Source organism: Solenopsis invicta, chromosome 9, assembly GCF_016802725.1.
Source record: "Solenopsis invicta isolate M01_SB chromosome 9, UNIL_Sinv_3.0, whole genome shotgun sequence".
Taxonomy (NCBI): Eukaryota; Metazoa; Arthropoda; class Insecta; order Hymenoptera; family Formicidae; genus Solenopsis; species Solenopsis invicta.
The window spans coordinates 5,128,275-5,149,733 of NC_052672.1; the positions used below are offsets into that span (position 1 = coordinate 5,128,275).

Here is a 21,459-nt window from a genome sequence, read left to right on the forward strand (position 1 = left end):
CCGTTCCTCGACTTTGCATGCACTCTGACCCACTTACACGGCAGCATCTACGTGGCCGCGTGGAGAAGTCGCGGCAGGTGGTAGTAGCCTGATGAATCGCTCGCTCGGCCTGGTATCGCTAATTACGGGGGGATGGGAGGGTCCCGATCTCCATTTGATAACCGGTCTATTTTCGGCAATCGGCCAAATTCCGCCTCTGACGCCAAAGCCAAATTCGGCGTTGATCGCGTGCAAAATGAAGCGCGCGCGCGCGCGCCTTGATCTTCAACGATACTCCGAGATTTTGAGGGATTCGTTTAACGAAATATTATTAAATTGAAGAAACGCGAATGCGCGAAATTCGCGTGACTGACATGTTACTGTTGCTGACGGGCAGCCGGGACAGCATCGAGGACAGCGGAAGATGAAGTTGCCGATCGCGTATATGCGAGAAGCGCGATGATATCGAGAGAATGAATACGCATATGTATATATGTGCATACATACATATACCTAAGCAAAACAACGAGTCACAATAACACAAAATGACATTGATATAAAAGTGACTTTTCATAATCTTTTTGCAATCTCTTTTGACGTCATTTGATGTGATAACTTTTTGTCCCGCTTAAATATTTCATACCGAGGATATTTTTTGGGGTAAGGATGGGGAATTTTTATCAATTCTGTTAACATATAAACATATTGTTTGCGTTAACCTGAATACTTTTTTCGATATTTTAGAACATTTAAAGCTTTGAATATTTTCTTATTTCTGATGTTGAACGAAAAAAATATAGGGATTTTGTAAATATTAACTGTTATTTTTTTGAAGAAAGAATTTATTTTTCTGAAGAAGGTACAAGCAAAATACAGTTAAAAACGAAATGTGTAGATCTTTAATATTTGTATTGTTATTATTAGATACAAAATATAATTATTTTTTTAGAAGAAACATTTTTTAAAAATTCAAAAGAAAGCATAGAGTCCTTTGTAGGTTTGGAAACATCACCCGAGTGCTTCTGTGTATTATTTTATCCTTGTTGTTTAACAAAGGTAAAATGATACATGAAGGCACTTGAGTGATGTTTTCAAACGCAGCTCTATTGAGGTATACTATATAAAAAATTTGTGTCTGACACTATTAAACCTAATTAACAGAAATTATTTACATGGTCTTAAATGAGAAGAAAATAATATTTGATGTCATAACAAAAAGTTTACTCAGAGTCAAAAGTAAAATATTTTGTAATTAAAAATAAAAAAGAAAACGAATAAAAAATTTCGGGAGGGTGAAAACCTCCCCAACCGTTCCTCTCCCTAGATACGCCAATAATTCATATAATACGTACACACACGAAGGAATTTCTATAAAATAATTTCTATAAAATAATGATGTTATATATAATATACAAAAAAAGAAGGAATAATCCAAAATTAGTTATTGTTTAAAAATGTCATGTATGTCGTATCATTACGTGGATCTTTGATTACCTAAACTTATTTTTCAATTATAGTTTCTTTCTAATTTTTCGACCTTATGCTACCAAGATGTTATCTGTCTGTTTCTTATTTAACTTACAAGTAATACTTGTGTGAAAGCGAAGGTCAAGGTTACGCGACCTTTAGCGCGCAATAGCAAAAATGTCTCATTCTTCTGCAATGACGGAGCGTTCTCCAAGCAAAAATCTCATTTGCATTTACATTTAGTTTTTAAAAACAAATCATAGTAAAATTTTGTAACATTTATTTTTATTTAATGTATTTTCTACAAACGTAATTACATTGTTATTTTATTTTAATCAACACGATGCATTAAAGAAAACATTGTGTTTCATTTGCCAATTTGCTTGATAATATTTAAACTTTTCAATACAACTTGATTAATTAGTGTTAAATTTCAAGGTCGAATTAGGGAAATTAAGGGAATTAAGGGAGCTGAAGTCGTGAAATTTATCGATTGAAGGACTTACACACGCACAATTTACAATACATACATACGGTTTATAAAATATCAGTGTATCATTATACATATACTACTACATCAATATTGTACGCACAGATACGGATAAATTTTCGTGTAACCTTTTTGTATTGAATTAGGTATCCACGTCTAATTTTAAAAGCTTGATGCTGTTCCTTCGTGCTATTAATCTATATGTTAGGAGACTCCAATTTTGTAAGTATAGCTTGTAGAGATTTCATAATATATTAAGCAAATATTGTGACAACTCTGGACACTACATTCGCCTAATTGTTAGAAGCATATGTTGTGCATTTAAATACAATTGTTAGAAAGAATTTATATTATAAAAATATCAAAAAAAGTTTTTAAAATAATTGTTCTGCTTCAAATTGCAACAATTTTGCAATTTTAATCTCTTAAAGTCAGCCGCGGTAATCTTCCAAGTGGTATCCAATTTGATGATGAATTGCAGTGAAGGTCCGATTCAAACTAGACATGAATGTGTTGTAATCTCCATGATGAATAATGTTGTAAATATCCTTTCCGAGTACATCGTCCTTCGTGTAGTTTATGAACTGCGTAATGTTATCGTACACCATGTAGCCCTTTGTATTTACAATGAATAGAAACCCGTCTAGTGTTTCAATTAACGTAGGATCATCTTTATCATTGGAATTCGACGAGGACACTTCTCCTTATTGCACGTCATAACTATAATATTAAAGCTCTTTTGTTGCCTAAAGTGCCGAATGCTTTCTGGAAGCTGTTCTATAAATATAGATTTCTTCTATTCTTCTTCTTGAACAGCTAAAATCACATTAAATATTAAGTTACATTGGCAATATTAAGTAACATTGCGGAAGTCAATGAGGAAGTCATCGCGGAAACCGAGGCGTATTTCGAAGGTTTAGACGTTTCGTACTACAGAAAGGGCATCGAAATGTTGGAAAATCGCTATACTAAGTGTATCGCACTCGAAGGCAACTATGTTGAGGAATAAATATAACTTTGCCCAAAAAACGCTTGTTTTCATTAAAAATCTCGGGACTTTTCAGTCTATGTAGTATATGTATATTTGTGTGTAGATACATTTTTCTAAAGATTCTATGGATAAAAAAAGATACTAAAACAAAGAGTTTGAAACAAATTTTACAAGATATTTAATATTTCCTATTAAAATATGTAAGAATAAAAAAGAAAAAAATATATATGTATGTACGTATGTATGTATGAACATGTACACATTATTCTATTGTAAAAAGTGTACTTGCAATTTTTAAATGCATTGTTGTAATTATAAAAAAATAATGAATAGAAAATTAGATATTATTGTTTTATTCAATTTTTTTGTCATTTTCTTTTGTCTTTAATAGAACAAGAAAAATCCATTTCATTTGTATGACGTACTCTGCGTATCTTATAAAAAATAACAGTATAAATTACAAATTAAAATCTAAAGTTATAACAGTATTTACATAATAATTACATAAATTACTAATGTATATTTGCTTGATTGATCATAAAAAGAACATACATATGTATTGTTATTCAATATTGAATATGTTATATAGTGGAGTAAAAAATAAAGATATCTTTAAATCGCTTCAAAACTTCATTTTCAGCTCTTCCCCTGAAGAAGAGACCAAAATCATTAAAATATAAAACGTAGATCTGACGCAAGTAATATTAAAAATATAAATTTGATATTTCTCTTTTATTATTTCACATTATTAAAATATTGACTTGTAATATCATGCAACATCGTGATTTTGTTCATTAAGTGACAAAATCGCTATTGTTACTTATTGTTTTTTCTAACATTTATTAAAATTGTAGATATTTGAATTAGAACAAAAATGGCTCATTCTGTAGTGCAGCTAGACAAAGAGGAAAATAAGGAGATGATGGCTGTGTGGCCGGACATTGTTCGTGATATCACGGAAGCGCCTAAGAATTTAAACATTCCAGATGTTGCTGATTGGATGGAAAAAGTAAGTCATATTGATTAAAATACTATACAATAGCCAATGTGGACCGTTAAAAAAATCATTATTTAACGATTAAACGACATATGTACATTACAGTAAATTCCTTTAGAATAATTATGTAATGTAAAATAATGAAATATATATCAAATTTCAAAATAAACTATGAACATCTTATACAATTATTTAAAAGATTTTACCAATAATGCTAATGTGTAAATTAATAAAATTAAATTATGTAAAAATTTTAAATAACCTGTAAGAAAATCATAAAAATAAATGTGATATTTTATAGAAAAAATCTTAAATAAAGTTATGTGCTGCAATAACATAAAAGTAAACATATACAATAATAGAATAAAATAAGAAGCAACAAAATTTCAACAAGTATGAAGATTAACGAGTTGTTTTTAATACAGATGCTACAATATACTGTTCCAGGAGGAAAGAAATTTCGTAGCTTAATATTAATTTGTGCCTATAAGTCGTTGATATCTAAGGATCAATTAACAAAAGATAATATTCGTCTAATACGGATTATAGCATGGTGTGTAGAACTGGTGGGTAATTTTACAATCTTCTTTCCTTTATGACATTCACGTCTATTCGTAGATTAATTCGAGATTTTCAATCAAATAGAAAATGTAATATTTTAATTTATACACAGAGAGAAAATATTTTTAAATATTAAAAAATATCTATTTGAATAATAGGGGAAAGTTGCCAAATGCGTATTACTTGAGCTACTTTTTACTGTGTTGCATACGCTTAAAGAAATTAATATGCATTAATAAAATATTTACTCTGTAGAACAAAATAATACTTAAATTAAATTGTAGTTTTTGTACTAAATAAATATATTTACATTTAACAAATATTTTATTAATATTATTTGATAAAATATTTTTTAAAATTTAGTAAATTTTTTCTCAGCGTAGCATTTTTTTAAATCAGTAATAATAAATTATATAAAATTAAAAGCAATTTCAATTAAAAACATAAACTGTTGCGTTTATGATTTATAATATTGAAGCATTTACTATTACACAGATGCAAGCCTCTTTAATTATAGTTAAACATACAGAATCAATCATTACTTCGCCGGGGCCAACCATGTTGGTATCGGTGCAATGACAGGATCGAAGTAGCTGTCCTCGATCATGTACAGTTACAGATTATCATATATTACATACTCCGAAAATACTTCAAAGACAAAGAATGTTACGTTAGTCTAGTAGAAACATTCCAAGACGTAAGTAAACAACATATCACATATGTATTAATTTATCTATTTCTTTCTTTTTTTAGTGGAACAAATATTTATAAACATATTTTTACAGGCCTTACTCATAAATGTAATGGGTCAGTATTTAAATTTCTTTTTAACCGATCTTAATAAGAAGCTCAATCTGGATCTATTTACAATAGATCGATACAGTTCCATTGTCAAATACAAAGAGTCGTATTATTCATTTATTTTGCCAGTAAACGTAGCAATGCATTTTGTAAGAACAAATCTGTATTCTTTTGCATGAAAAACTGTTTTGCTTTGATGATAAAAACGCACTGTTATATTGCTTGATGTATAGGCTGGAATAAAAGACCTAAATATGTTCAAGCAAGCAAATGTCATCTTGTTAGATATAGGACATTTGTTCCAAGTTCAAATCGATTATTAAGATTGCTTTGGAGATACAAATATCTATGGCAAAGATAGTACTGATATACAGAAGGGGAAATGTACGTGGCTGATTGTTACAGCACTTTTGCGCGCCACTTCGGAACAGCGTGAAGTTTTAAAAGTAAATATCGTTGATAAAATATATTTTTGTCAAATGCTATTTACATTAATCTATTTTCTTATGTTTTTCTTTTCTTCTCCATATAGGAATGTTACGGAGTTTCGAATCCGCAGAAAGTAAGACGCGTGAAACAGATCTTCATTGATCTGAATTTGCCAAACGCTTACTCTACGTACAAAGAACAGATGCATAATGTAATAAATGCACGTATAGAGCAAATATCATGCGGACTTCCACACAGCCTTTTCTCAGATTTATTAGGGAAGCTTTATCACCAATCATCATGAATTTGTTCTTTATATTAAGATTTATATTAAGTTTATATTAAGTTAGAATAAAATAAACCAAAATCGTCTAATAATAAACTTAAAATATCACGTAATATTATTTTTAACAAGTAAAATCTAGTTCTTTAATAAATTTTATGTGCATATAAGAAAATATTTCATTTCAATGGAACTGGAAATTTAATAAAGAATTCTTGAAGTATTTGGCGTCATTATTTTTTAGTTTCCTTATAATTTTCGTTTGCTCAATTTTTGTTTTGTGAAATACTTTATAAAGAAAAATATTACTTATAGCCATACTTATAGCCATAAGAACAAATTACAAAGCGTTTATTATAAAAAACTTTGATATAAAAAAATAATTAAATGCTGTAATTATATTCAGGGTAATTCTTAATGGTTATACCCATTTTTTATCATAGGAGCACACATTTGTTATAGTTTCTAATATAATAATATGTTAGAAATACATATCCTTTGGTAAATCATGCTCCTAAGGTAAAAAGTGAGTACAACCATTAAGAATCATCCTGTATAATATACGTATGTACATATACCATGGATGACACGCGAAACGGAATTCGCGGTTCAACAAGTGAAAAAATTCTCCTTTACATCTTTTAAATTCAACTATGGATAATTCAAAATAATACGGATTTCTCCCTGGGAAAAAATTATTTATATATAATTATACATAATTATATACGATTATACATACATACATACATACATACATATATATATATGTGTGTGTGTGTGTATATATATAATTAGAGAAGAGTAGACTAAATTGGACCATGTTCTAAATAGGACCTTTTTAATTTAAATAAATAAGGTTAAGCAAATTTATGTGCCATTTATAACGTAAAGTTTTTATAAGACACTGAACATATAACAACAATTTGACAGTTTTTTGTCACGATATTCATAAAATAGAAGACGCGAATTTGTATTTCAGCCATCGTACAAAAATTAATAAAAAAAAATCTTTGTAAACCATTATTTAAAAGATACTAAAATTTTGAAAGGTAATTGATTAAATTAAATTAATGTAATTGATAAAATAATTAAAAAATGTAGAATTCAAAAATATCAATCATTTTGTGATTACTTTTGCGTAAATACTTTTATTGTAAAATTTGTTCCAAAGTTCAAAAGAACTCGTGTCCAAATCGGAATTGCAACCTGATTGTAGCATTGGTGATTAGTCAATCAAATCTGGTCCTAAAAAGGTTAAATCAGTAAAATATTATGAGTCATCAGACTCAGAATAATTGAATTTTATTGATTTCAATTCTAATTATACATCAATAATAACATCATAACATGACCGAAAAATGTCTATTATGTAAACTGTCACTAATTTTTTTTTAATGTTATTTTTTACTATCAAATTACTCGTTTTTATTCAATAATAAAACACTACATTAAAATTTTTTTAAAATTCTGTTTAAAAGACGATAAAAATGGAAGTGTCCGATTTAGACCAGGAGATAGTTCGATTTAGAACCAGTAGTTCCAAATCGGACTGAAAAAAGCATTTTTACATTTTCCATTATAGTTCAAGACAGGTGAGAGAAAAATATGATACATAAAAATGGTTCAAATAAAAAATGAAGGGAATTAAATTATTTTTCCAACGGCATCTTCGTTTTTACGATCGGACTTTATTTGTGTCTTATAGAGAGCAAAAACTGCAAATAGGTCCGACTTACCCTACTCACCCTAATTATATATAAAAAATTTTTTCTCGCGTCTATGTGCAGTCTCTTGATATCGGAAAACAGGAAAAGAAAAGCAATACGGAAATTTGCTGAAAGTATTTATTTAGTTTGACATAAAGAAGATTTGGGCTATTAACATTAATGTTTATATTAATACATAAATATTATATATGCACAAATAATAAATGAACCTTCCTCGATTGTACTATACAAATATTTTATATCTTTTAACTCTGTCAAATAAAAAGTTTAGAGATTTATTTTTTCTAAGTCCAAAAGTCCAAAATTTCTTTGACATTACTTTGAATAAATACCTACTTTCAGCAACTTTTCACATTGTTTTTTTTCTATCTCTTACTAAGAGATACAAACCTCACGGAGTAATCGGTATTTGAATTAAATTCAAAATTTCTCTCTTGTTAGTTTACATATTATGAAGTAACATATGTAAATCGTCATAAAAATCGAGAAAAATGCAAACCGTTTATACAATACATAAAGTACAAATTGTTCACAATTTCTTATACACTTAAGGACAAGTTATCGATGTCAAATCAACATCAATTTCATTATTATTTCCAATACCATTATTATTTCTCGCTGAGTATAGTGCAGAAAATAATAGTAAGTACTATTTATAAATTTTTGAAAAACAAAAAACTAATATCAGCATTTACATAAGAATCACATGAATTAATGTATAGCCATCTTAATCATAAAAGAAACATGCATACGTATTGTTATTCAGTATATTAGCGAAGCAAAGAATGGAGTTACATACGACTATTTTCTAATCTTTATTTGTTTTTTTTTCCCTTGAAAGAAGCTTGATTAAAATCAATAATACAAAACATCTAATGCAAATAACAAAAATTCCACACTTCTTTCATCTTTACTTGTCATGAAATCGTCAGTTTATAATATCAATAATTATTGTAATTTTGTTCAGAAAATGACAAAATCATCATTGTAACAAGTTGTACTTTTAATTTGTTAAAGATTTGAATAATTAGAATTTAATAGATTATAAAAAATGACGCATTCTGTAACTCGCGATAGCATTTTATGACCTTTCGACATTTACATATTTGATATTCACAATGTATAAAATGCTTTCTTGATCACGTTTTTTGTGTCATGTTTCTTTAAACATACGTACGATATGTATTTGGTATATATACTGGGTACATATCGAAGCAGAGATCAATGTTTAGAGAACTTTCGAGTCTTTTGGTGTAAAGAAGATAACGAAATTTATTCAGACATAAAACAAAAGATACAGAAAATATAAGTTTAACAAGAAAAAATTTTAGCTCGTTGCTTTTGTTATTATATTGTTGATTCGTAATTTATAACAATTTTATTCCTGACGCGACTAAATCATTATTGCCCAGTGCTAAGTTTTAGAACGTGATACAACGAAAATGGCTCCTCTTTTATCTAAAAACATGTGGGAAACGATGGAGGAAGAAACTTGGGAGATGATGGCAGTGTGGCCGGAAATTATTCGTGATCTCAAGGAACATGTCAACAACTATCCTGATATCGATGAGTGGTTGGAAAAAGTAAGTCATTATTGATTAAAATATACAATATAGCTAATGTGGAAAATGAAAAATTATTACAAATTATTTTATAGATTGATTGACATACATTACAATAAATTTTTTTAGAATAATTAGAAACGATAAGATAATATAAAATAAATACTACAAAATGATGTAACAAAATTTCTAAAATAGCTATAAACAATTTATATAAAAATTTTAATCAAGATATTTAATGATAGCAATAATGTAAAAGTTTATAAAAATGTTAAGAAATCTAAAAGAAAAGTGAAAATGTATAAATAAATAAAAATAATGATATTTTATACCGTTAAGTGTTTTAATAACATAAAAGTAAATCTATAATTAAATTTATATTACCCATAAATTTGAACAAGCATGCAAATTAATGCATCTTTATATAACACAGGTATTACAATATAATGTCTCAAGAACAAAGCATCTTCATAGCTTAGCAGTAGTTTATGCTTATAAATCGATAGCACCTAGTGAACAGCAGACAGAAGATAACATTCGCTTAGCAAGGATTTTAGGATGGTGTGTGGAAATGGTGCGTAATTCTTTTTTTCGAAATTTGGGGTTTCTTTCATTAACAAATTCAACAAGTTAATTCAGTATCGTTAAACATCATTAAACACGAGATGTATTATTTTAATATATAACATCTATTTAAATAAGAGCATAACGATAGCAATTTGAATAAAAAATATAAATTATTGCTACTATAGATTATAATATTAATGAATTACTACATTTATTACTTTATAGACGTTGGCCTTTATGGTCATAGTCGACGACATTGTAGATCAGTCGATGTTACGCCGAGGCAAACCATGTTGGCATCGATGTGATGAGACAGGTTTAATGGCAATCAATGATGCTTTATTGATAGAGAGCAGTTTGTATTATTTAATTCAAAAACACTTCAAAGGGAAAGAATGTTACATAAATTTAGTAGAAACATTTCAACAGGTATGTATGTATATCTGTATAATATATGTGTGTAATGTTTAAATTTTTCTTTGAAAAATTTTTTATGAAAACGTATTTGCAGGTTCTATTTGAATCACAAATAGGCGAATTTTTGGATATGGTCTCGTCTTCGAAGAAACTTAATCTGGATCAATTTACAATAAATCGACGTAATTCCATCGTTCAATCCAAAACAGAAAAAATAACATTTTTACTGCCAGTATTTCTAGCAGTGCATTATGTAAGTTTATTTTTGTTTCTTTTTTTACAGAAAAAACTAATCTCTTTACATGATAAGAAATTGTGACGTTGCTTGATGTAGGCTGGAATCGAAAAAGTTCGAGATATGGTGAAGCAATTAGAAACTATCTTGTTAGAGATGGGGCATTTTTATCAAGTCCAAGACGATTGTTTAGGTTGCTTTTTCGATGGTTTGCGCAAAGATAGTACTGATATAGAAGAAGGAAGATGTACGTGGTTAATTATTAAAGCTCTTGAACGCGTCACTCCGGAACAGCGTAAAATTTTAGAAGTAAATATCGTTGGTTAAATATGTTTTCCTAAACGTTGTTGCATTAATTAATTTTCTTATTTTTTTTCTTTTTTTTTCAGGAATGTTACGGAGTTTCGGATCCGGAGAAAGTAAAACGCGTAAAACAGCTCTATATTGATTTGGATTTGCAGAATGCTTATTTTAAATACGAAAAAGAAACATATAATGCATTAAGTGCACTCATACAGAAAATATCATGCAAAAATTTACAAAATTTTTTCATGGGTTTATTAGGGAAGATTTATGGCAGACGAATCGATTTTAATTAAACATGTCTTAAATACTACTATTTTAAGTAAGTATTTGTTTTAAGCATATTTAACCATGAAACATGTTTAAAAGGGATTTTTTATTTTAAAATAACAATACTTATTATCTTCTGCAAATTTTGTAGATTTAAAGATTCTTTATTTGTACAAATATGAGAAAATGGATTATTGAAGGAAATAAAATCTTTAAATCTGCAAAATTTGCAAAAGATAATAAATATTGTTATTTTAAATATTGGTGTTCAGTTGTTCAATGGGTACTGGGTAATTAGGTATATGTGTAGCACAGCAAAAAAGCTATTTTTCAATTCTCTTTTGAAGACTAAAGGTTTATTTTCTATTCCTGCACTCGAAATTCCCTTTTTGCTACTTTTCAAACATAGATCTACTTCACATTAAGTGCACACTAGTTCAGAAATTTCAGAAACAGAAAACAAACCTAAATCTTTTCCGTTGATAAAAATAATTATTGTAATATAAAAAATTGATCTGATATAAATAGCATTAAAAATATATTTAATACGTCTTTTTTATTGTTTTATATTATTGAATTGTTGACTTGTGATTTAGGGCAAATTTGTTTATTAAGCAACAAAATTGTTATTTTTACTCGTGGTACCTTTTAATATTTGTTAAAATTTATACGTGATTTTTTCATAATTTATTAGATAACATTTTCCACAGAGTATTCACAAAAATAAAAAATTGATATTATCATTGTAAATTTAATTTATAATTATCACATTTTGTCTCGTGCGTACGATCTCCACAGTCTATACTGAATTTTTTATTAGAAAAATTATGTTGAATATGAAATAGTAATCGCGTAGTGATACATTATTAATAATACACTCTGTCTTAATGGGTAATTTTGAACAATGTCAAAAATGTTAATAAATTTTATGTTTGCTACATATTAAAAATAGTTTGTTAAATATTAATGTAAAAAACGTACCTTTTATAAAAATGTTATGTACTATTTGCACTGTTTATAAATAAAAATGTAGTCACTGCAAATGTTGTACTTTTTCTATACTATTCTTAGATTATTCCTAGATTTTCTACATCACACAATTTTTTACTTTCATGTGAGTGTTAATAATTTTTCACAAAATATGGAAACGGTTGTCGCGCGGCAATATAGGAAATAACATTACTTATTTATTTAGAACTGTAAATTTATTATATATGAATCATTTTTTGACCTCAGCCAAAATTGAAAATAAATAAAAATGAATTGTTTGCTTTGGTAAATTTAATTTACTTGAATTTTTCGAAAAAAAATCGTTGATCGAGTTATAAAGTGTCAAAAATACGAAATTTTAAGAAACAGAAAAAGGTGTGCTTTTTTACTGCATAAGACGAGAAAGTTAAAAGAACTTTAAAAATCTGCTGATAGAGCTTTAAAGTTGAAACTTCAAGTTTCAAAATGTTTTTCTTATTTTTTATCTACGATGATTTTTCACCGAGTTACAGTCATTTGAAAATAGCCTAATTTTTGGTGCCTGGAAAGTGTCCCTCTTTTTTCTTTTTTTTAGTGTATATTGTTATTTCAATTGTTTTCGATTATAAAACTTGAAACAACGTAAAATATACAACATATTTTATTATTATTTATTACATGGAACATTCGCAACAAATTTTTGTTGTATGATGTTTACACATCGGTTTGTCACATTTTAATATTTATACATTGTTTTTTGATCAAAAGTAGACGGACATAATAAACATCTTTTGGTTTGGTTATTTTATTGTTTGCCAACAAATTGCGAGAATCTTGATCTTTAAGAATGTCTGTGTAATCTACAAAACTTTCGATTCGTATACGCAATACAATTCGCAACGTTGAAAAAGTGAGACGATGCGTCAAAAAAGGCTTGATGAGAGCTATACTTAGTTCCCGTACGTAATCTTTACACTTTTCTGGGTTATTTTTTAGTAAGTTACGAATAATAAACAAATTGACGTTAACTTGATCTAACATCTCATAAAACTACCGCATAGACCATCTACGCGTTTTTGCTGCAGTGTTAAAATTTTGACATTTTTTTGTTAAAACGCAGAAACGAACCAGTCTTTCGTTGGTTAGAGTACAAAAATAAAGTCAAAAATTATACAAAATACTATTAATCAATTTATTTTTGCTGCAATTTATATTTGTTAAAGAAAACTTTAATTTCTTTTTACAATACATATATATAGTTCTGACACACTGGATGTAATAATTTATCCGTACCTTGAAAAAACAAGAATGTATAAAATTTTCAGTCGATTTTCGGAGACTGCTATCATGGGGAATCAGTAATGAAAATATTAATAGAAATATGTCCCGATTGCTGTCGGCAACGTGTGCCTATCAGAGCGGGAAACCCGACACGACAGAACACACACTCGCGCGATGTGAAGCGTGGCAGACACAGCGGACCATTCTGATGGAAGCTTTTGAGGCTGATCTTAGCTTGGAGGAAATTTTCGAAGCTAGTTTAAATGATATTAGTAAGTAGAAAATTTTTAAGAACTTTTGCAAAAGTGCCATTAAAGAAAAGAATCATCAAAGGGGCGCGGACGCACATTCTCCCTGCGCGTGGCCGCCCGGTGCTAGGCTACGCCCCTACCCGCATAGCTACAGGAACTTCATAATATCAGCGACGCTAACACGAAACATGCGTGTTATACAGGTGCTAATAGGCACCCATGAGAAAACTGCGGCTATGCCTTTTTTAAACTTGGCAAGTTTTGTATACTAAATAAGTATAAATTAGTGAAGATCATAGCTGAAACACGGCCGAAATAAGATATATTAATTAGAGTAGGATCCCGTATTTTCTTGCTGCGAAAGTTACTTTTGTATGGGATGCGAGTGCCTACCAAAGGAATGACGTCCGACGGGAAGCAGAGTAAGTTCGTTCAGAGTAAGAGATACTAAGGGAGAGGTTTTTAGGGGGTAGGCGATGCGTGATAGAATCGTTAGCGATGTACCCGCATCGAATCCTCCACACCCTGGAGTACGGGCTCCAGGGCGTCTTCCCCTTTTCGCCGAGGGAGGACTATCGAGTGGTTAGCCGGGAGGGGTTGTTCTCGTCCGGATTAATTCTGGTCTGGCCAACCTTGCCCGAGTGACTCGGCGGTCAGTTCCTCCGGAGTAGAGTGGGCTTTGTGAAGATTTTCCTCTTCCTCGTGAAACAAAAAAAAAAAAAAAAAAAAGAAAAGGAGCAACCGAGAAAGGCAGAGGAGAGCACGAGAACCACCACGAGTAAGGCCTTCCTGGGCGAGACTTCGCACCAGGACATAGTGTGACTAACACATATTTAACAGTATAGTGTTATAAAAGTGCAACATTAGATCTATGACACCTCTAGGAGAGCGGTAGCCACGCTAAATAAGAGCTGTAAAGGAACTAGTACATAAGTGTATATGAATAAATATAATTATTTAACTTTAGGAACAATGTAGAATAGATAAGATTAGAGATATAACTCAAAATTGTGAGGGTACCCGTACTGTAAAAATAAAGAGCTTTTAAGAAAGGACGGTCACCGAAGGAATGACGTATTGTTGGCCAGGACCATTTATCATTCAATGGAGGCACAAAAAGAGAGAAGTTTTTAGGGGGTAGGCGATGTGTGGTAGTATCGTTGACGATGTACTCGCATCGAATCCTCCACATCCTAGAGTACGAGCTCCAGGGCATCTTTCCTACTTTATTGGGTGAGGACCGCCAGCGGTTGATCGGATGGGATTGGTCTGGTCCGGAATAGTCCCGGTCGAGTTGACCTTGCCTGGATGACCCAGCGGTCAGTTCCTCAATGTAGTCAGGGCTTGTAAAGATTTTCCTCTTCCTCGTAAAACAAAAAATAATACTTGTATTAACTCATAAATAAATTCATTACTATGTTCATATGATAATAACTTTTATAATTAACTTTTTCTTAATTTATTTTGACAGCTGACCGGCTATCATAACATCTTGTTATTGAATTGATATTTTGTTGATAACATTAATTATGCATATGTAATGTACAAATATGTTTCCTATAGGAATAATTTCTTAATATAAATGTCACTGCGTATTTATATGACAACTTCCATGTCAAGTAGTACGCTTGTGTTACTTTGTCATATCACCATGCCTGAACGCGTGAAATATCAGCTCTATGATTCATAAACTTTAATCGCGAATAATTTGAAAACCATTATACCCTCGACATTTTTGTATTAGGATTTTTTTCTTAGAATTTTCCAACGAATTCGTTCTTAAGAGGAGATGCCAGCTTTTTGGGACCTGTACGAGTATATTGTAGTATATATGTAAAGAAAATGTATGTTCTTTAATTTGAATATTCCCGCGTACTTCTGTTAGTAGTGTAGATAGCGAGAGATAAGATAGAGATGATTCTGTTTACACGTGCTCGATAAAGCTAGGAGAATAAGAGCAAACGATAGTTCATGTTCAAGTTGTTAAAGAAAAGAGAAGGACTATTAGGAATAAATAAACTTAAACGTTGTTTTTCTTTTTTCAGGTAAGAGTTTTGTAAATAGTGTAAATAAAACCTGTAAATAAATATGAAACTTCTTTTTTCAGATCAATTATTATTTCAATCCGCAAAAATAAAACCCAATTAATTACACATTACATATATATATATATATATAATTCTAAAATGGAGCACACAAGAGAAAACACAATAATAAATACAGTTAAAATATTAAAATACCAAATTCAATTAATATTAACAAATAATTAGTATTTCAGCTTAAGTTATTTGTAATTGCATTAAATCTTATTCTACTATGTAAAATATGTATAACAATAATTAATAAACAGATAAAAAGCAATAATAACAGTAATTAAGTTTTGCTTTTAATACGTTACCGATTGATTCCATTTCTTTTTCTGAGACATTTATATGAATTTTTAACCATTTTAAATGCGTAGTTGGTTTTGGACAAGCAAGTTACTGCTCACTGGATACGGAAACGCTTGCTACGCCGCGCCGCAAGCGTTTTTGCATCCAGTGTACAGAAGCCGCGTTTTGGAATACTTATCGATTTTTGAAGTGTGAAAATGAATCAAAGAATTTATATGAAATTTTGCGTTATAAATAAAAGTAAGTGCGGTAAACATAATTGGAACGTTAGAGACAACTTTTGGTGAGTCTGCTATGAAGAAAACAATACTTTACGATTGATACAGTGGTGGATACTAAAGTTGCAACATTTTTTTCTAATGAATTTGAGAACGTGCAATCAAGCTAGAGGATGCGAATTACTGTCTTCGCTCATACGCGATGAATAATTACAAAGCTGTCAATTTCGCGTATACAACGTGTAACATAAAAAATAAATGTTATTTGCTGCGCGAAATCTGTGATAAATAAATATTAAATATCTGAAATATTATATCTTCAGTACAGATAGCACATCAGAGTTCTTAAACTGACGTCTCTGACTGAACATTATGTGAATAGCCCAGACAAGACAGTGCATAATATCGCACAATAATAGAAGCAGTTAATAAAGAAAGTTTTTTGTTTTTACTAATTGTATAATTCCAACATGTAGTCTTATATTATTTAATTTTATGTCTAGAAAAAGTATATGGAGAAAAAAGAACTTTTTAGAATAAAAGTAATAAATTAAAATATTGAGAAATACAATAGAGGAATGTTTACATCGTTATAAAACAAATGTTCATATATTTAGAGATAGCAGTTCTAATATACTACTTAGAATATTTAAAAATATTTAAAAATATCTTGAGAATCGTAAATGAATGATAAATATTCTGTACATTTTGATTACTTTTTCAGATAGAGAGATGTAAGTTAGCATTGGTATTATTAAATTGATTCTCAATTTAATTATGTTTCATTTTCAAGAGCTGTGTTTCAAACCGAAAATAACGGCGCGCAGTTCAATATAATTTGAAACATATGAAACATTATTTCAGCTCCAAAATTTGGTTATGACCGACTTTGGACCATCTTCTATTTAATTTATTATATTGTATTTATTATATTTATTATATTTATTTTTTTCATAATTCTCACATGTTATCACATTTCATTTTTACATGATATTATTTTCAAAAAATAATATATTTATATTGATTATACATCTAAGATTATGTCGGCATAGGATAAAAAGTAAATAAAATATTTATATTAGTAGTAAACTTAATCGTATTTAAGAATGCCAAAAATTATATTTAATAAAAATGATTCATTTTTCATATAACAATATTACTTAAAATTTAAAAATTTTACATTTTTTTAAAATCCTGCAATACATTTTTTTTTCGATTGAATTCAATTCTTTAATCGTTTGGAGTGAACTCGCTAATTCCACTCCACGTTCGTTCAGGCGCGATGATATAATCACTTTATTTTAATGTAACAGCTTATTGACAGTCATCCTTATCGCAGCTGCTCACGTATTAGCGACTAAAGCGTAGCATAAGCATCGCGCGAGCGACTGAACGTGATAAGCTGACTTACAATTAGGCAAAAACAGAGTCTGGCTGTCTCGTTATTCTTACAGTTTGCAATGATCTTATTTAAACTTAAGAGTTAGTTCGGAGAAAGACACGCCGAAAGAAATGAGACACTGTCAACGATCGAATGTAACAATAATTTATTGAAAAGTTTGCTATTAATTAATAAATGTGAATAATTAAAATGCTAAATTTCGATTAATGACAAAAAATTAAATAATTCAAATGTAAAGTATAAACGCCTAAAAAAGTAAGATAAAGACAAGAAGAGACTTCCTTACGAGCGAGCGAGCGAGAGAGATAGAGAGAGAGAGAGAGAGATCGTTTCAATTGAGACGCAGAGAGAGATAGAGATCTCTTTTCACTTGAGACAGAGAGAGATAGATAGAGAGATCTCTTTACTTGAGACCCAGCGAGAAGAAAAGATCTTTGCACTTGAGAAAGAGAGACAATAAGCGAGTGACAGGGAGTGAAAGACAGAGACAGAGATTTCGTCAGGGTGCTATACACGTGTCGACACGTACAATGAATTTTTTAAGCGTGTTGATTGGTTGCAGGATAGAAAATTTCCAGAAACTCGAAAAATTTTTTATTCTGCATCAACACGATTAAAAAATTTGTCGTATGACATGTGTAATAGCACACTCACTCGAATGTACGGGTGGGACTCGCTGGTACTCACTGGTTGGCCGTATACCAGCAAAGGTTGGTTTATGCAGGCCGTTACTGCTAACTTATGCCGGAATCTATAAGAAATTGACCAATCATAATTAATTTATAAAAGAATAATCGATTATGATTGATCAATTTCTTACAGATTCCGGTATAAGTTTGCGGTTATGGCCTGCATAAAGCAACCTTAAAGGTGACAGTGTTTAGCGTAAAAAAGCGCGATTAGGATTGATGACGCAATCCACCTAGAACTTTAACATTTTATTAAGACTTTGCTTCCCGCATTAAGACTTTGCATCTCACATATAAAACAAGATTTCACCACGGCGATTAGGCTAAATCAAAAGAGTCGCTATTGCTTCTCCACCATGCAATTACTCATTCTGACCGTAATGGAGATCCGCCCGAAGCCTAAGGCCATTTAATATAGAGGAAGAAGAAGAATGTACAGGCGGCTCAAGATTTCTTTACCTGCATAAAGAAGTCTGACCCGTACGAGAAAATCAATTGCCGAAACAACTAGAATGTTTGCTTCACGAGTAGAAAACGTCTCCGATCCTCGGGATTCTTAGACGTACTTTCTTGACGGAAAAGCGGATGTCTATAGAAACCTGATGATCTTTAGATGTACGTTTCCTGACGGAATAGCTGATCCCTGCCACAAATTTACTTTAGAACACTATAGAAATGTCTATAGTTCTGAATGTGTTTTTTGAAACAGGAATTGCATATACGGAATGGGGTTCTCCTTATATGACTTTTATAATTTTTTATAATTTTTAATATGGTAATACGTATATTCATTACCTTATTAAAAATTATATCGTATAAGGAGAACCCCATTCCGTATATGCAATGCCTGTTTCAAAAAACACATTCAGAACTATAGACATTTCTATAGTGTTCTAATTTAAAGTAAATTTGCGGCAGGGATGTCTATAAGATTCTAATGATCCTTAATTGGACGAGTGTTTCCCGAAAGAACACGGCGAATGTCTTTAAGAGGATGCTATACTGACGGAAATTACCGACCATTACAGTGTTCATTAATTTTTGAATTGGCTTTACAGATCACAAAATCCTTTTGCAAAATAAAAGTACGCACCAAAACAAAGTCTGCTCTGGTAAATTTTATGAGAAAATCGATCAAAAAGTTAAAAATTCATTTATTTTCGACTCGTGGATCTGTCAACCAAGGTTAATTTTTGTTATTTACTGACGTTCTGCAGCTCGTATGTATAAAATGAGACCAGGGCGAACTTCAGAAAACTCTAACACACAACACTGACTGTGTATCGTTTCAGTCAATAACCTAACAAAAAAGTTTAATAGGTGAACAGCTGTACGTATCCAAATTTCGCTTAGCGCACGTAAACGATGGCAAGAAGAGCAGTGGCTGTAGTTGATAGGTCTTTTCGCAGATGGCGAAATAATCGAAAAACAAAGACAGATCTATGCGTTGGACAAAGAGCGATAGCCTGGTCTCCCTCGAAAAATAATCTGCAATGCCGACGTCGAGGAAGTTCTTCGGTCACTATAGCATCCTCTTAAGATCCTAATGATCTTAAGACAAGTGGTTAGAGGCGGCAGAACGTAAGATCCTTACGATCTTCAGACAAATACTGACCTGAGAAAAAACCACCAGGAGTTCGTGGTCCTACTGAAAAATATCTGGCTCGGTAGTAGAGTCCTGGCCGATCGTTTCGGTAACCACGAGGAATTGCTTATTCTTCCTTCGAGTATAGCTTGCACACACAAACGAGAAGATTTCAACTCAAGAAGTTTCCGAACAATGATGTAAGAATAATGAACGTGTTCGATCCGCCAGCCGTTAGAATCAGAAAGATGGAGAGAGAGTAGGGTCGAAATCGAAAACACGTGTCGCTAGTGGAGTAGGATGACCTAGGATGACCACCTTTAAAATTGAAAAGGGAGAGAATTTTTCGTCAAAAAGGAGGAAAAGGGAGAAAAATGGAGGAACATCAATTTTACTAGGTAATAACCGAAGGACGACATAAAAACATTTTTTACACGTTTTTAAAAATTATATTTAACTAAAAATAATATTTGATCACATATTTAATATACTTTTTTGCAGTCTTTTAAACAAAAAAATTAATTAAAAGAAAATAAAACATTATTTTCAATATATCTTTTAAAATAGAAAGTCTTGTCAATATTCGTTTTTTAGTTCGAGTATATTAAAAACTATACTAACACAAATATCTGTGTTTAGTAATTCAAAATATTGGTCTAATTAAATATCGCTTATCTGAATCTTTTAGATAGTATACATAGATCTAAAAAAATAATCAGATAAAAAATATTCAGATTTGTTCAAATTATTTCTGAAAAATGTTCCAATTCGGGCAAATATCCGAAAAATTTTTCAAAAACGTTATAACATTTATAGGGGAAAGTAGGGTTATTGTACGCACTGGGTAATTGTACGCTTCGTGGTTTGGCACCTTCCCGATGAATAAAACTTATATCACGACGATATTTGTAGGCTGAAGGCATTTTTTAAATATATAACCATACGTTATATCATTTAAAAACGTAGTTAATTTAAAAAATAAGAAAAAGTAAAATCATGATTTTTCTTGCGATTTTGGCGTTCAGAAAATAAGGCAATAAGTCTGTATTTTTACTTTATTCGTTTAATTTTGTTATACCTAACAAAAGTACGTTTTTTCCTGCGTTCTTTGAGCTATTGTTTATTAAATTTAATTAAATAGTCATCCAGTAATTGTTTATTTATCAAATCAAGTCCGCCGTCGACAATTTTACGCATCCATCTTGAAAGGCGTGAGACCACGTGAGATCAACTATAGTGCCACTAGTACAGTGTAGTGCAGTGTAGTGTAGTTAAAAGAATGGGCTATAACCTCATTTTTCCTCCGCGTCCATTTATCCAACCGCACGTACAATTACCCAAGGCCCGAGAAATTTTTTCGTTTAACCACTTGCTTCTTTTTGCTGAATATAGCATTATCAAATAAAAAATTGTTCAATATGACAATACATAATGATAAAAAAATGTTTAAAGTTTCTATTTCTGTACTCGTATCGATTTCAACTTTAAAAATCACTTCACTGAGATAAATTTCCCTTAGGTGCGTGCAATTTACCTACTTTCCCCTACAGAAATTCTAAAAAATTCTCAAAAAAAATTTTCACCAAATACCT

General features: G+C 30.4%; 2 protein-coding genes and 1 pseudogene across 2 annotated transcripts; 2 read left to right on the top strand and 1 right to left on the bottom strand.

The window, feature by feature from the left end:
- Positions 1-3,801: 3,801 nt before the first annotated feature.
- Positions 3,802-6,110, top strand: LOC105194256 (annotated as a pseudogene).
- Positions 6,111-9,441: 3,331 nt separating this feature from the next.
- LOC105194255 (farnesyl pyrophosphate synthase-like) lies at positions 9,442-11,554 on the top strand. The gene is made up of 5 exons (XM_039453792.1): positions 9,442-9,861; positions 10,080-10,283; positions 10,366-10,524; positions 10,606-10,815; positions 10,896-11,554. Exons 1-5 carry the CDS (start codon positions 9,700-9,702, stop codon positions 11,103-11,105), a joined length of 945 nt encoding a protein of 314 aa, XP_039309726.1. The 5' UTR covers positions 9,442-9,699; the 3' UTR covers positions 11,106-11,554.
- Positions 11,555-12,691: 1,137 nt separating this feature from the next.
- On the bottom strand, positions 12,692-20,286 carry LOC120358698. The gene is made up of 3 exons (XM_039453738.1): positions 20,263-20,286; positions 19,898-20,154; positions 12,692-14,944 (listed from the first exon to the last, which is right to left on the bottom strand). Exons 1-3 carry the CDS (start codon positions 20,284-20,286, stop codon positions 14,503-14,505), a joined length of 723 nt encoding a protein of 240 aa, XP_039309672.1. The 3' UTR covers positions 12,692-14,502.
- Positions 20,287-21,459: the final 1,173 nt, after the last annotated feature.

Excerpts from the sequence above, each read along its gene's own strand:
- LOC105194255 (XM_039453792.1), top strand. The coding sequence starts at position 9,700 with ATGCATCTTTATATAACACAGGTATTACAATATAATGTCTCAAGAACA. Across the intron at positions 10,284-10,365 it reads TAGTAGAAACATTTCAACAG|GTTCTATTTGAATCACAAAT; the intron begins GTATGTATGTAT and ends ACGTATTTGCAG. Across the intron at positions 10,525-10,605 it reads TATTTCTAGCAGTGCATTAT|GCTGGAATCGAAAAAGTTCG; the intron begins GTAAGTTTATTT and ends TGCTTGATGTAG.
- LOC120358698 (XM_039453738.1), bottom strand. The coding sequence starts at position 20,286 with ATGTCGTCCTTCGGTTATTACCTA. Across the intron at positions 20,155-20,262 it reads CGTCCTTCGGTTATTACCTA|CGACACGTGTTTTCGATTTC; the intron begins GTAAAATTGATG and ends CTACTCCACTAG. Across the intron at positions 14,945-19,897 it reads TCCTGGTGGTTTTTTCTCAG|GAAGAGGAAAATCTTTACAA; the intron begins GTCAGTATTTGT and ends TTGTTTTACGAG.